Source organism: Anolis sagrei, chromosome 6 (assembly GCF_037176765.1).
Source record: "Anolis sagrei isolate rAnoSag1 chromosome 6, rAnoSag1.mat, whole genome shotgun sequence".
Lineage (NCBI taxonomy): Eukaryota > Metazoa > Chordata > Lepidosauria > Squamata > Dactyloidae > Anolis > Anolis sagrei.
The window spans coordinates 83,339,444-83,355,323 of record NC_090026.1 but is presented as its reverse complement, the minus strand read 5'-3'; the positions used below and the strand labels follow the sequence as shown (position 1 = coordinate 83,355,323).

Below are 15,880 nucleotides of genomic sequence, written 5' to 3'. Positions count from 1 at the left end.
TTAGGAAGGCAGTGACAAACCTCCGAATGAATCTACAAAAAACCAGAACAAATGACTTGAAAAGACAGCATGACAACAATAAAGTTTGAAAGTTTGAAAATTGTTGTCATATAAGAAAGCACCACATTTTAATATTCATCTCAGTCCATAATACGTTTTCTGCAATGCAGGAGACTTTTACTTAGTTGACAGTTTACAGGACACAGCTCATTTTTCTTGGTGACTGTTAGGAACCTTCCTCCTATCATATGCTGCTGGGATTTTGGTCAAATTAATTCATGGGATAGGCACTTAAATGAATGCGCAGGCCCCTGTAATGTATTTGGTACATCTAGGTTTCAAAGACTTTAAACTGAATACATTGACAAGACTAGAAATAAGATTAGAATTCTTCTTGTAGTCCATTGTAAACAAGCTGTCAGATATCACTATGGATTCTTTAGAAAACACCTCTAAATAGAGAGAGGGGAAAAGGCAGAGAGATGGTGTTGAAAATGTGAGATCAAGATTATTGTTATAGAGCACATCTTTTACCTTTATATTTCTGTAGTGGCTGAGATCTTTGTGATGCTAAACAAGAGAGGGGTTTTCTTTCTCTTTTCTGCCTTAGCTTTTCTTTAGACATTCCTTTTAATGTTATTTTGATGCTGGTTAATGCTTCTGGAATAATGAATCCCTGCTTTTAAAGACTAGAAGGGTTGGCTTGTTTAAAATGCTTTCTTGATTCAGGTGGGCAGGAACTGACAGTGTTTTCATAGATGTGTGAAGTAAATGGCTACAGTCATAATAAGCAGACATTGTTTGTGTTTTTCTAGTGTCTGATTTCTATAACTCCTATAATCAAATAGGAGGCAACCATCATATCAACTCCAGCTATAAATTGCCTTACTTTAAGAAGTCTGTTTGTAAGCAAGTATACATAAATGTAAAATAAAAGGTAAAGTTAAACTGAAGTAATACTTTTTGTCTTTTTAGATGCAAGTCTCATGTATTCATTTTTATTCATGAGTTGGTCTACAACTCCTTGAAATATTCAAGGAAGCTCTAACGCTGTTCTAATTCAGTTAACAAAACATGAGACAGATCTACCATACTGACTTCTTATCAAGTCCAACTCTACTCTATGCAGGATCTCCAACTGAAACAGTGGTTTTCAACCTGTGGGTTCCCAGATGTTTTGGCCTTCAACTCCCAGAAATCCTAACAGCTGGTAAACTGGCTGGGATTTCTGGGAGCTGGAGGCCAAAACACCAGGGGACGCATAGGTTGAGAACCACTGAACTAAAACATCTCCAACATGTGGCTGTCCTGTCTTGTTTTGAAGCTGTCCATAGAAGGGCATTTCACCACTTCTCCAGGGGCCCTTCCACACAGCCATGTAACCCAGAATATATAAAGGCAAAAATACCACAATGTCTTCTTTAAACTGTGTTATCTGATAATATGGGATTTTATTCAGCTGTATGGAAGGAGCCCAGGTCATCATTTCCATAGCTGAACTGTTCCTATTGTCAAAAGCTCTTTCTAATGTTCAATCAAAATCTGCTCCCTCATAATGTCAAAACATCAGACCTGGTCCTACCATCTGGAATAACAGGAACAAATCAGCTCCCTCATCTCTCTGATAGCCCTTGAGTGATTTAAAGTATACAATAACACCACCCCTCAGTCTTTTCTTCATCAAGCTGAACAAGCCTACCTCCTTCAACATTTCCACATATGCTTTATTCTCCATACCTCTTATAATCTTTACTGAACCCACTTTAATATGTGCTGTGATTGGTTAAGTAGACCAAGTAAAGATGTAGCATTAGGCAGCTTCCTCTGTTCCATTGATGATCTTCTCTGGTACCATAAAGAATGCAAGCAACACAGATGTCTTATTAATGAGCTCACAGAATGTCATCTTGAAGAGGAAAATAAGGAAAGATGTCTACCAGGACATTTATTGTGCTTCCCATGTTTATAGCATTGCAGAGAGTGAGACACTGAAAATCCTTCATACCTTGAATTCTTATATTTGTTATGTTTGCATTCCTCTTGTAACCTTGCCTTCCTCCTTTCACTGGTGGTTAAAAATGTATTAGTAAAATTGAACTGGATTTTTAAGTTACGGCAATGACATAAATTTGGGACCAAAAGAAAATTTCATGGAGGGGAATTGCTACCAAGAGACCATGTCCTCATTCTTTCCATCCCATGAGTTCCACATACAAAATACCATATCTGTTTTGAAAAGTGGTAGAGTTTATTAGAATCATCTAGTTTCTTCAACTGCTTTTATTTAATAGGTGATTACCTATAAAACCCTATCTGACTTAGGTCCAGGCTATTTAACAGAACTCATCTCCCACTGTGAGTCCAGTTGAACTCTAGAATTGTCTGGAGATACTCATCTCGGTGTCCTACCATATTCCCAAGCTTGTTTGGTGACAACAGACAAGAAGGTCTTCTTGGTGACTGCTTCCAGACTTTGGAACTCCTTCCCTATAAAGGCAAAAATGGTCCTATCTTTGTTCTCCTTCCATCAGTAAGTTAAGGCATTTTATGCAGTCAGCATTAGAAACTGACTGGAGTAGTCTTTTAATGCTGTAAAATGCTTTTTAAGGGTTTTGCTATGTTACCTTTTAACGAATGTTGATGTTTTAACTGTTTTAAATGTAATTGTTTAAAAAATATTTATGTGTATGTTCCTTCAAGTCACCTGTTCATGTACGGCAACCTTATGAATTACATACATTTATAGTTTTATTGGAGCTTTTGTATGGTTTTAATCAATGTCATTTTAAAATATGTTTTTAGCTACATGGAGTCTTATTATTGAGATAAAGCCAGGATATTGTTGTTGTTGCTGCTATTGTTATTGCTGTTATGTATTTTGGCTGATTAATTTTGACATTATATTCAGGAGGTTTGACTTATATATGAAAGGGAACAATGTTCTTTCCTCAGTATCCCTATGTCTGTACACCCAGCGTACAGATGCTCCGAAGGATTGTGTCTCTAACAACATAAGTTGTGTGACTTGCTAGTCCTGACCCATGAGACTGACATTTTCAAGGAACTACATACTAAGGGGATCATGGCTCAGTAAAACACTGGCATATCATTTCTTGCGTTGGTGAATGTATGATGGATGTTCTCTTCACAGGCAGCATTGTGCTTTGTTTCCTTTCAGGTGCATTGGAATTCCACTCACTTACTTCCTTTTGCTTCCTGAGCTGCTCCCAAGTGGCAATACTCTTGAGCTGAGCGTAACCATCCAAAAAGAAAAGAAAGTTCTTAAGTTAGCCAGCTGTTGCTTACTGAGACTAAACAGCTTGGCTTTTCTTTGGTGAAGTATTTACACTTAGCACTCGGCAGGCAACATCTATTTGAGCGCACAATTTGATTCTGTTATTCAGATGCACAGGCCAGAAAATGAAAGGATTTCTATTTAAGCAGCATGCTCCTGAGTCACACATGATCTTTTTGATGTCTATATTTTATAAATGGTAATTCTATATTTCCTAGCCCCAGTGGCCTTTGAGCTGCTTCTGTTATCTGAATGTGCTTTTAAATGGTTTATTTTCACGCATGCATGTGTGTGTGCACACCCGCCCACACATACATACACACACACACACACAGGGCTAGAATCCTTTCCTTTCTTTCCTTCACTCCATCTAAACATTTTCTTTAAGTCACATTTGTTCTCATTTTGATTCCATTTGTCAATTCACCAAGGGACTGAAGTGACTTCTGCGGGAAGTACAGAATGCATAACATGTTTTGAAATCAAACTCAATTTTGTAGTTAGGTAGGCTGACAAAATTCACTTATAGTATGACCTTGACAATACTGTAGATCATATGCTAATACTATAAACAATATTCTTTGTTCTTGGAAGACAGAAATTGATAGTTTAACGTTAAGCATAGATTGATATGTAAGCCCTCCATCAGCTACAGTCTGTACCAGTTCCATGCAATGAATAAAATCTGTAATTTTGTGTGCATTTTAATGGGTGAAGTAATGCACACAGGCCCACATTGACTTATGTGTTTGTACAGATTTTAGAACTTGGTTGTTGTTGTGTGGTTTCATGTCATTTCCAACTTATGGTGACCATATCATTTCATTGCAAGATTTCTCCAGAGGGGCTTTTGCTACATAGTAGGAAGTTTTTTAGTCTGTATTTTTCAATGTACATGTTGTCAAACACATTTTTATTTTCTTAGAATGCATTGCAAGTTCAGAAATATTATGTGTTTCTCTTTATGAATTGTGTCAGAGGCCATGTTTGATTAAGGAAATAAATTGGTAAATTCACTAAAATAAAAACCAAGAACTTCAAATGAGCCAGTTTTCACACATTACCATTGAGTTTATTGAAATCTTTTCTCTTAACTATAGTAAACACGAATAGTTGCAATTCTTAATTACAACAGCCATTAGTTATTTTTATGTTACCACCATTCTTAAGTATATACATACGGGCCAGCAATGTTTTTTCCTGAGGATGCATGAGATTTTTTGTAGATTATTTTTCTGTCAAGCTTTGCAATTGTACATTTTTGTGATCAGAGGGCAGTTGTGTGGAGGCCTGTTACATCCAGTGTTTATCAGAACTTGGAAGCTTTTAATCTTCTTCCTCTGTATTTATTTATTTATTTATTTATTTATTTATTTATTTATGACATTTATATGCTGCCCTTCTCACCCCAAAGGGGGCTCAGAGCGGCTTACAAGATATATATGCATACAATATACTATCTTATTAGCATAGTACAATATCAATATTATGTATTACTATATTGTACTATACCGTTATATTGTAATATTACTACTGATTTACATGTAATATAAAATATACGATCTGAAGAGAAACCAGAGTAATATAAAATATATAATTATAATATCTTATTATTAGTAGTATTATATTGTATTACATTATAATATTATAAATATTATATGTACATACAATATATTATATTATATTAATCTGTGTAGAAGGCCATGTGGACTTGGCCACAACCCTGGCAACTGAATAATTTGAGTGGGCTCTTAAAGGATACCCTTTGGGAAACAGCAATCACTGGACTATTGGTTATTCATGCCAAAGTTGACATGGTTGGCTAATTCCTATAAAGAACTTCTCACAAAAGGTAGCTTTCCATACCAGCAAAGTAACTAATTTTCCGTGATGTTGTTATTATTTATAGTATTGGTCAAATACAATAGGAAATAGGAGGCAAACAGGACTTTATCTTATCCTGTGAAATCACTGGGCTGGTTTCTCCATCTGAACAGCTCTTATATATTCTTACATTTCACAAGACACACATGACTAAAAAAGGTGTAATCAAGATGGTAGAAGCTGAGAAGAAGCAGCAGTAGTTTGCTTTGGTCTGAGCCTACTGGGAAGGACAAACTTCACTCCCTCCTCTTCATTTCCCTTTGCTTGAGTTAATTACAGTTAAATTACTTTTGTACCTTGGATTCACATGATAGTAAGCTGAGGACAAAGTGGGGTAAGTGGGAAGGTGGATAATTAACGGGGGCTGTCTTTGCAAAATCTTGACAGTTGGAGGATATATCCTCAGCCTCTTGAAAACGGGCTGACTGGCAATTTAAGCACGATGGCTTTAGCCTTCAAATTGTATCATTGGCCACAGTTGATCTTTATGCAGTCATTTGTATATATTCATTTTCCTATAATGCAATTGTATTTATATAGGAAACAAGATTTTTTTCTAAATATGTATTCAGGTGCTTTCCCTGAGGGTAAATGTCTCTCTGGAGACAACTGCTTGGGACATCTTGTAGCAGAACTGAAAGTTGCCCCACAGCCTTGAGGTAACAAGCACAGCCTTTAATTGGGTTCTCTTTGTTTTCTTGTGCTGGTTATAAGGCAGAGGCTGCTGAAATCATAGCATATGAACACAAGATACTGTTAAATGTATGAGTAAAACCACTGCAAGCCCACATTCTTCAGGATCTGCCATTGAAATGTTGTAGAGGAGGACACAGAAGTGATTTGGGTTCTGCACCAACTCAAATTCAGAATGGCTAACTTGTAATCAAACCAGTTGCAGATCATGATGATTGCCATACTTTTTAGTTTGATTGTTGATGGTCCCCAAAAATAACAATACCCAAAGTATCTTATGATAAAGATATGGGGAATGTTCTAAGTTGATAAAAAATCTCCAAGCAGAGATCCCTATATATTTTAAGAATGGCATTTTACTGCTCTTACATTGTAGCACTCTCTCGTGCTATGACTTTTAATTTGACTTAAGCTACTTTCACCCCCCACCCCCCCGACACACACACACACACTGATTTTATTAGGTGCTATCTTCAGGAATTGTTTTCTTATTTGCATTTATGCTTTGGATATAAATAAAATAATATATAAATGAAATAACTAGATGGCCAATATGCACACTCCATGCTCAACCAGGATATAGCATGAATGAGGGACTCAAATCAGTCTTATGGGAAGTGAATATAATTATCAGTGGAAATAGGATGAATAGAGAAAAAACAAAGTAGGCAAGAGGAGAGAATGAGATGGAGTATCTTGAGAGAGGGCACGTCTAGCTAAATGAGGTCCTAAATTAAGCTTGTAATAGGTTCCATTTGTAGTAGTAGTAGTAGTAGTAGTAGTAATAATAATAATAATAATAATAATAATAATGCATATGGTTTTAAAAATGTTTATTTATGTTATATTTCATTGATGGTTCATGTGTTATTTATGTGTTTAATTGCTGTTGATTTTATTCTGTATTTAATATGTTGGAGACTGCTTTGGATCCCTTTTTTGGGAGAAAAAGTGGGATATAAATAAGGATTTATAATTATTATATTGAATTTATAATTAAATATTGTTTTGTACCTCTTGATTTGGTTGGGAGCTGTAATAGTACAAGTAGTAAAGGCAAGCTGAGATGAACAACACAGCAGTAACAACAACTCCCTTCTTAACTTGCCATTATTGTGTTTGGTTTTAGTATGATTTCTTAAAAATAATGTTTGGGATCCTCTTTGTGTGGTTAAAGTCCTTTTGAAACAAATTGCGTTTGTTGCTTGAGAACATTAAGAAGGATCGTTCTCTGTGTTTCTGAAACTTACAGCTGTGAGGAAAAGCTGGAAAATGTGACTCCAGTGTGCCATAAAACCATGGTTAAGACTAATAAAAAGAACACAAATGTTATTTATTTTAAGAATCTGATTTTCAATGCTCTAAAGCTGGAATCCCATACACACACACCTGTGTGCACATCCTGTTGAACTGAAGTAGACATGTTAAAAATTGAACTGTAAAGCAAGCAGAAACCCATTCTGGTTAGGAGGGATCAGTTCATTTGTTTTAAAGTCCAGGAGGAAACATTTTTAAAAATCCAGATGCCTAGCTGCTTGGACTGTTGCTGTTTCAGCAAAGGAAGCTAATGGCAAGGAGATGTACTCCATTTTAAGTGTGGGAATCTCTTTTAGCTAAGGAACATAATGTCCATAAAAGTTGGTACAAACATAGGATTGGAAAGAAGAATTGGATGATTTGGTACCTTGGAGCAAAGTGATAAGTGGGAGAGGAAAAAAAGAGAGACAAAGCATGTAAAACAGAGTCTGCTCCCAAGCATTTCTGATAAGGGAAATTCAATCTATATGAGAGCAGAGATGAAGAAATTGTGGTACGTCAGATTGTCTGGACTGCAGTGTCCCTCACTATTAGCAATAGTGGCTAGTGATGAAGGGAGTTGCCAAAAACTTGCCCACTTCAGGAGTAGACAGGCTTGCTTTTACAAATAAATTAATTGTAAGGGAAACTTTACAACTTTTTAATTAAACGGTATTTTACAAAAGTTGTCCATTCTTATAGGCTCGTGTACAACTGCAACTAAAATAATTTCCATAATTTTAGATAATACGTTTTTAAAGGTTTTTACTTAAAATGATCTTAACAACAGAGAAAGCAACCTGACAACAACAGAATAAGGAAAACCAATCAATTAAGCATTTGAACACAGGTTTTTGAATTCTAACCAAAATAATTATACTCTTGGTGTTAGCCCCCCTTTTTATTATTACTTTGTGTTACATTTTAAATAGAAAAATCTACAAGAATATGAGTAAATATAAAAAGTACTAAATATTCAAAAACAGAAGTGATTAAAAAAGAAAACCTGAAAAAGATGAGAGAAAAAGAGAATGGACGCATACACAATTAAAATGAATCTAACCTTAAACTTCACTAAGACTAATACACCACATCAAGACACTAAAGTAAACTGAACACTAAATACTAACTATGTAACACACAATGAGGTTCTGACTCCATGATCAAACTATAATAAATTATTAGGACAATTTCTAAAGAGGAGAAAAATATTATTCTACCATTACAGATTTAACTAAATAATATCACTAAGATTCCTACTACCCATAATTGCAAATTATTGTATTGTCATTGCTAATTTACCCAAAAAGTCCATAAATGACTTCCAATCTACCCAACAAAATAACAAAAAAGTACCCAACAAAAATAATTCTGACAAAATTTCAAAACTTACCTGTAATTTCTTTGAATTTTACCACTGCAATGAAAAAAATAACTCTTCATTTCTTGGCGTTCCCAACTTTGATTTGATACATTCTTAGACATTTTGACAAATTCTTTGGATTTAGATACACATATATACTATATTTACTAGAAGAAAATAGCTAAGTTGGAACAATTACTGAAGGAAGTCAAGGAAAAAATGTAAAGACAGGTTGAACATTAACAAAACAAAAATAATGACTACATATGATTTACATGACTTTAAAGTAGACATTGAAGTCACTTTTTTCTCATACCATGGCTCAGTCAGAAAGCTAGAATGTGAAAGGACATCTATGAAGGAACTAGACAAGATCATGAAGTGTAAAGATCTATGACTGAATGCTTGATTGTCCATCATATTTTCCATTTTTATGCATGATTATGAAAGCTCGGCAGCTAAGAAAGTTGATAGAAAGAAACTTATCTCATTAAAATGTGGTGCTGAAGAAGAGTTCTATAGACACCATAGACTGCTAAAAAGATAAACAAATGACACCGAGCTTGATCTCTCCCTAGAAGAGTGGTTCCGAATCTGTGGGCTGCGAGAATGAAAATCCAGTCCACAAACCTCCTTCCTCTTTATTTTATTTTATTTCTGCTCCTTTCTGCAGAGCTGACCAGCCCCGCCCCTTTTTGTGCTAATGTTGGAGAGTGGCCCCTGTTCAAAGTGGGCCCTGGTCAAGTGGGCCCTGGTGAAAAAAAGGTTGTGAACCACTGCCCTAGAAGTTAAGATGACTAAACTAAAACTATCATCTGTTAGCCCTAAGAAAGCATGACCCAGTAGAAAAGACAATAATGCTTGGTAAGCTAGAAGGCAACAGGAAAATAAAAAGACCACATTCCATGTGCAAGACTTGAGCAGGACTATTGATACTGTAGGGGCTCTCATTCAAGGGGATGTCACAAGTCAAAGTTGACTTGATAGCAGTTCAGAATAGCAGTACATGCACATATATAAGTTACTGTCCTGTGAAAATTTTACATCTTTAGTCTACAGTTTCCTCTTTATATACATTTGAACATTATACCCTAGTTTGAGCTATTCTTATACAATCCTTTACTAGTACTTCTTCTGTTTCTAATTTCAAAAGGCATTTATACACTTCTTAGATTACTTGAACATCCTTGCACAGTTTTAAGTATAATTCATTTTCTCCTGCCTCTCTGGCTTATTATATTTTATCTTGGTTTAATCTCTGTTTAAGTTGCAAATAGCAGAACAAATTGAGTTCTTTACCTTCTTTAAGAAGCATCTCTTTTGATTTTAGTTCCCAGCTTTTTGATGCTAGTCTCTTGACCATGCGCATGATATTCCCTAATTACATGCCAAGGCCCTCTCCTTGCTCCAGTGGTCTGTGGTCAGAGAAAAAGGAGATCTCATCTTACAATGTTAGGAAGAAGCACTGTCCTGATTGGACTATGGGGAAGTGATACTTCCCTACTGGCTAAGATCCTAAAATACTTCACTGACAAAATTATGTGACTTAACCTTTATACTGAATAGCAATGTTGCATCTATGTTTTATGTGGATTTCTGTCAGGTCATGAACAAAGGCAACACATAGAGCCATATGTAAACTGCCTTGAGTCCCCCTTGAGGTAGAGAAAGGCGGGTATAAATAGGGTAATAAATAAATACATAAATAAATACATAAATAAATTGTGCACTCACATCCTACTCTTTGTAATTTAATGTGGTGCCATGTGTGTAATGGTACCACAACTCTATTTTTTTCATTATCAGCTGGATATGATTATTATGCTCTCTCCATCTCTTTGCATGTGCAGTGCAACTTATGCTTGCATGGATCACTAACAGATACTAGCCAATGTCTATGTGGCTATGCTTAGGCTTCGTGAAATGATAGCAAGGAATGGATTTTTAAGTAATAAGTTAGAAAAAAAGATGTGAATGCCATCTGTAAGTCACACCTGACTATCATATGGTTAGTCTGTCTCTCTGCTTCTTGCGATAGGATGTGCTGTGGGGATATAAAGAACCCTTACTTAAGTCAATACTGTAACAGCTGACTGACAATGTGAAGCAGAGTGTGATGCTTGCCTGCCTGTGTCACGCGCAGGCATGTGCCCACAAACCAAAACACAGCTGGCAAGTCTAATTTTAGCCCTTACCCAGCCTTGAAAAGTGTCCCCTTCAAAAAAGAAAAGGAGAGATCCCCCATCCCAAAACAATTTGCTTGATAATATAGCAGCTGACAACAATCTCACTGGGGCATTGCGTGCGACTTAAATAAAAGCAAAAGGAAACATTGTCTTTTTTTGTTTTGTAAAGAATTCTCTGTGAGCAAGGTTGGAGACAGATCTCTTAATAGAGCAGCATAGTAAAGGAATCTATATACACGCAAGATGTGTGTGTGCGTATGTGTGTGTGTGTGTGTGTATATATATATATATATTACAGCTTTCTCATTGATCAGAGATGTAATGTTAAAAACTACTTGTTTTTTTTAAATGTCATTATTGGGCACATCTTATATTCTGCCTTCATCGCATTTAGCTCAACGTATTGCCTTTTGTATTTTATCTTTGTAACAACTTAGTCAGGATGAACAACATGTGACAGGTAGCAATTTTGTGTGGACACAGACTGCAACCTGCCTCCGTGGAGTTGAGTTTTCAGTGCATCTAATCCTCACACAAAATATATTCACTTTGACAGGATGGTTAATATTTTGAAGTAGTTAAGAAGAGATTCCAAATCCCAAGTTTTAAACCAGAATGTTTAGAAAAGCATCCTGGGTGCAAAACCTGGGATGAGGTTCAGCACCTTGGATAGCTCCTTGACTAAAACCCAGAGCAAATGCGTCCTTCCACTGATATTGGCGTGCCAGCACTGCTGTAATAATACAAGAGTTAGTGGTCATGACTGATGGTGGTGATGTGCACCCTCCGGAATCAAAAGCATCATAACTTTTGAATCATGTTTGTTTCAGCTGATATGAATAACAGTTTATGTGGAACAACAAGAGAGGACTGTGGCCCTCATTATTGGTTGTCCATGGTCTGAAGTGGGGTAGGGATCCATCACACAGTATTCTAATTAATCCTGCCACAGTTGGGTTATATACATTACTGTGCAGAGAGACACATTGCCACATACGTGCAGAGAGACACATTGCCACCAACACTTTCTATTAGACCATGATCTCCAGTCTCAAATTGTCTGGCTGCTCCACTGTCCTTCCATGTGATGGTGGCTGAAATATATACAGGTGGTTCTCTACAAGGTTCTTTTTTGGAATTGAAAGATTCTGGGAATTGTTCTCCTCCCATCTGAAATAACCTTTCCATGCTCTGGTTTTCTGTTATTTGTCAGTAATACCGATTCAAGAGGAACTTCCCCTGTCAAAGGCCACTTCAATATATGAAAAGAGCACAAGATCATCAGGGGTGCCATGTTTTCTTCTCAATCCAAGGCTAGTAAAGGTAAAGGTTTTCTCTGACATAAAGTCTAGTCATGTCTGACTCTGGGAGGTGGTGCTCATCTCCTTTTCTAAGCTGAAAAGTCCACATTGTCCATATACACCTCCAAGGTCATGTGGCCAGCATGACTGCATGGAGCACTGTTACCTTCCTGCAGAAGCAGTACTTATTGATCTACTCACATTTGCATGTTTTCAAACTGCTAGATTGGCAGATGCTGGGTCTAACAGTGGGAGCTCATCTCGCTCCCTAGATTCGAATCGCCAACCTTTAAGTAGCAAGTTCAGCAGCTCAGTGGTTTAACCCACTGCACCACCAGGGGACCCAATCCAAGGCTATGGTCCTATTAATCAGGAATAAGTCTTGCTCAGTTGAGTTTGACTGAGTGTCTGAGCAGATATGTAGACTGCAAATCTCATGCCAAATCATGTCAGTTTTCAAAAATATGCTCATATGTTTATCTATGCAATATATTGTGTATATTTTATGTTCAGGTGTTTTTGATATTGTCGAACTCACCTTGAGCCATCAGGAGATGCAATAAATAAAATGAATTATTATTATTTCATCATGATCCTGTGTAAAAAACCGAATCACAACTAGTTTCCTGAGTAGCTTCCCCCACAATGATGATGGAATTTGTGATCCAGGCTCCAGTGTAATGTGGTGGTTAAGTGTTGGATTAGGAGACTAGGGTTCGAAGCTTTGATCAACCCACTAGGAGACCTTGGAAAAGTCTCTTTTATTCTAATCCAGGCATGAGAGAACTTCAGCCATCTAGGTGTTTTGAACTTCAGCTCCCACAATTTATAACAGTTTGCTGTTAGGAATTGTGGGAGTTGAAGTCCAAAATACCTGGATAGCTGAAGTTTGCCCATGCCTGTTCTAACTTCTTTTGAACAAATCCTGACCAGAAACTCCTTTGAGAGAACCCTCATGAATGGGAGTGGACTTGATGGTGCCTGAGCAACATCATCTGAAAGACACCAGGGGGAAGCTGCTTCTGGCATTGGCGTTTGCCTGAGAGTCATGGCTGACTTTCCAAGAAGAAGAGGAGAAGGAAGAGGAGGAGGAAGAACAGGAGGAGGAGGAAGAGACAGAAGAAGAGGACGAGAAGGAGGAAGAAGAGGGGGAAGAGGAAGTAGAAGAGGAAGAGGAGGAAGAAGAAAAGGAGGAAGAGGAAGAGAAAGAAGAGTAGGAGGAGGAGGAGAAGGAAGAGGAGGAGAAGGAAGTGAAGGAGGAAGAGGAAGAAGAAAAGGAGGAAGAGAAGCAAGAGAATGAGGAAGAGGAAGAAGAGGAGGAGAAGGAAGAGGAGGAGGAGGAGGTGGAAGAAGAAGAAAAGGAGGAAGAGGAGGAAGAAGAGAAGGAAAAGGAGGAGGAAGAAGAAAAGGAGGAAGAGGAGCAGGAGGAAGAGGAAGAAGGTGGAAGAAAAGGAGGAAGAGGAAGAAGAGAAAGAAGAAGAAAAGGAGGAGGAGGAGGAAGAAGAAGAGAAGGAAAAGGAGGAGGAAGAGGAGGACGAAAAAGAGGAGGAGGAAGATTAAGAGGAGGAAAAAGAGAACGAGGAAGAACAGGCTCGGAGCGTGTTCTGGGTTTTGGCTCAGGAACTCTCTGCTTCCCAAGGACGCCTTTCGGTGAGGCTGCCAAGACTCTCCATTTCCACGCGGGAAAGTCCAAAGCCGTGCCCCAGAACCAAAAAAGGCGCGCAGAAGACGCCTTCTCCAAACGACTCACGGGGGTCGGGGGAGGCAGTTCTGTGAGGGGAGCACAAAGAGGGGGAAAAATGTGAAGGCAGTGCCGTGTGTTTGGGTGCGTAAAGACGCGTGTACACACAACTCACACGTCGGGAGTTTCGTTCGCTTGACCTCCCGAGTCCAAAGTGTCCTCGCGCCTGGCTAGTTGCCCATTAGGCGCGAAGGCTGGTTTTTTTTTTTTTTTGTGGTTTTGTTTTGCCCGGCTCGCTTCCTTGGCGCGACTCCCCCCCCCGCCCCCCCCCCTCTTTTTTGTCTGCCTCTTGGCTGGTTAACTTTGAGGAGCCTCTGGAAGGGAGGCTGAGAGAGGCATTGGCAACGGAGGCGACGCCTTCCTTCCTTCGTTCTTTCTTTCTTTCCCTCCCTCGCTGGCTTTGCGAGCGGCGTCCACCACGTCGTGAGCCCGCCTTGGCCGGCTGAGGAGCCGGGGAAGCCAGGCAGGCGAGCGAGGAGGCAGCCCAGCCACCCCCTCCCGCGTTCCCTTTTGGCTTCCCCGTCCTTTTCTTCTCCTCCTTCTCTGAGGGAACACTGCAGCTTCCCGGACTGCGTCGTCTCCTCGAGGGAGAGGCTCTCTCTTTCTCTCTTTCACACACACGCACGCACAGTCTCTCTCTCTGTGCCAGGGTTAGGTCCACCCACTGAAGGAGGAGGAGGAGGAGGAGGGGGTTTGAATGAAAGGCGAGGCGAGCCCTGCCGACACCATGCCGCGCCGGGAGTAGCCCCGCGCCCGCCCAGACGCGCCTTTCCTCCCCTTTTTCCTCCCCTCACCCCTTTTTCTTTTCTTTCCCGTTTTGGTTTGCTTTGCTTTTTTCCCCCTCCCTTCTCCTTTCCTCTTCCCCCCACCCCTTTTGGCTGAGGGGCGGAGGGGGGAGACCGGCGTTGAGGGAAGAGCGGCGGCGATTCCGGAGTGAGCGCCCCCCCCTCCTGCTTTCCTGCTCCTTCCTCCAACAGGACGCCCCCCTCCCTTCTTCTTCTTCTTCTTCTTCACCCAGGCGCGAGGGAGGGGGGAAATCCCGCCGAGGAGGAGGAGGAAAGGCAGAAGCACACCTCAAGATTCCAACAAACCCCAACACAAACCATACCTTTTGTTATATATATCTCTGTATTGAACAATCCTTAATTTCGTGGAACTGGGAGAAGAAGGCGAAGAAGTCGGGGAAAGAGTGGAGGACTCGCTTTCTCTCTCCATCAGTCCTGTCAGGAGACGTGGTTTCGGGGGAAGGCAAGGCAAGGAAGGAGGAAGGCAGGCAGGCCCGGGGGCAACACTGCTGCTGCTTCTGCTGCTTCTGCTTCTGCTGCTACTCCTCCCTGTCAACGAGTTTCCCCGCACCGGCGCTCCGGATTCCAGCTACATGGGCAAACGCTTGGAACAGCAACCAATGTACCCCCAGTACACTTATTACTACCCTCATTATCTCCAAACCAAGGTAGGTGCTGGGGCTTCCCAGGGCTGTCCAGCAGGGTCAATAGCAGACCATTAGGCACTTAGGAGTGATGAATAGGTTGACTGGCGTCAATTATAGGCGGGCTCTCTCTCTCTCTCTCTCTCTTCTTTGAATCCTCTCTCATCAAGGAGTGTAACTCCCCGCCAACACAAACAGCCAAAGGGGGAAGGGTGGGGGTGGGGGTGGGGGATGGAAATGGGCAAGGTCAGAATCAATCTGTCTTGTATTGTCCAAGGCTTTCATGGCTGGAATCACTGGGTTGTTGTAGTTTTTTTCAGTCATATTCTAGAAGCATTCTCTCCTGATGTTTCGCCTGCATCTATGGCAAGCATCCTCAGAGGTTGTGAGACCTCTGAGGATGCTTGCCATAGATGCAGGAGAAACATCAGGAGAGAATGCCTCTAGAACATGGCCCAAAAAAACCTACAACAACCCAGTTTGTCTTGTGCCTTCTGTACTGAAAACAGGGTGGGTGGCAATTGTATTTGACCATGCTCTTCCCGTCTTCAAGGGTGGGAAAGGGATTCATATGGCATGTGTGTACATATACATATATACATGTGTGTGTATTTGCTGCTTTAATTGCAACGAAAGCACGGTGCCCACATTGTGCTCCAGGATGGCGATCTGTCTGGACAGTGTCGCCATGC

At 39.7% G+C, this 15,880-nt stretch overlaps 1 protein-coding gene across 8 annotated transcripts in view; it reads left to right on the top strand.

Annotated features, from left to right (window-relative positions):
• The window catches only part of RBMS3 (RNA binding motif single stranded interacting protein 3), a 911,371-nt gene that overhangs the window by 309,291 nt on the left and 586,200 nt on the right, over nt 1-15,880 (top strand). The window contains exon 1 of one of the 8 annotated variants that reach the window (XM_060781882.2): nt 14,275-15,212. The exons of 4 other annotated variants lie outside the window; for them this stretch is intronic. In XM_060781882.2, the coding sequence (XP_060637865.1) occupies nt 15,138-15,212 (75 nt within the window). In that variant the 5' untranslated portion in view covers nt 14,275-15,137. Of the gene's footprint in view, nt 1-14,274; nt 15,213-15,880 lie in introns of those variants that run through there. 3 more of the 8 variants (XM_067470221.1, XM_060781884.2, XM_060781883.2) reach the window with 3 other exon arrangements.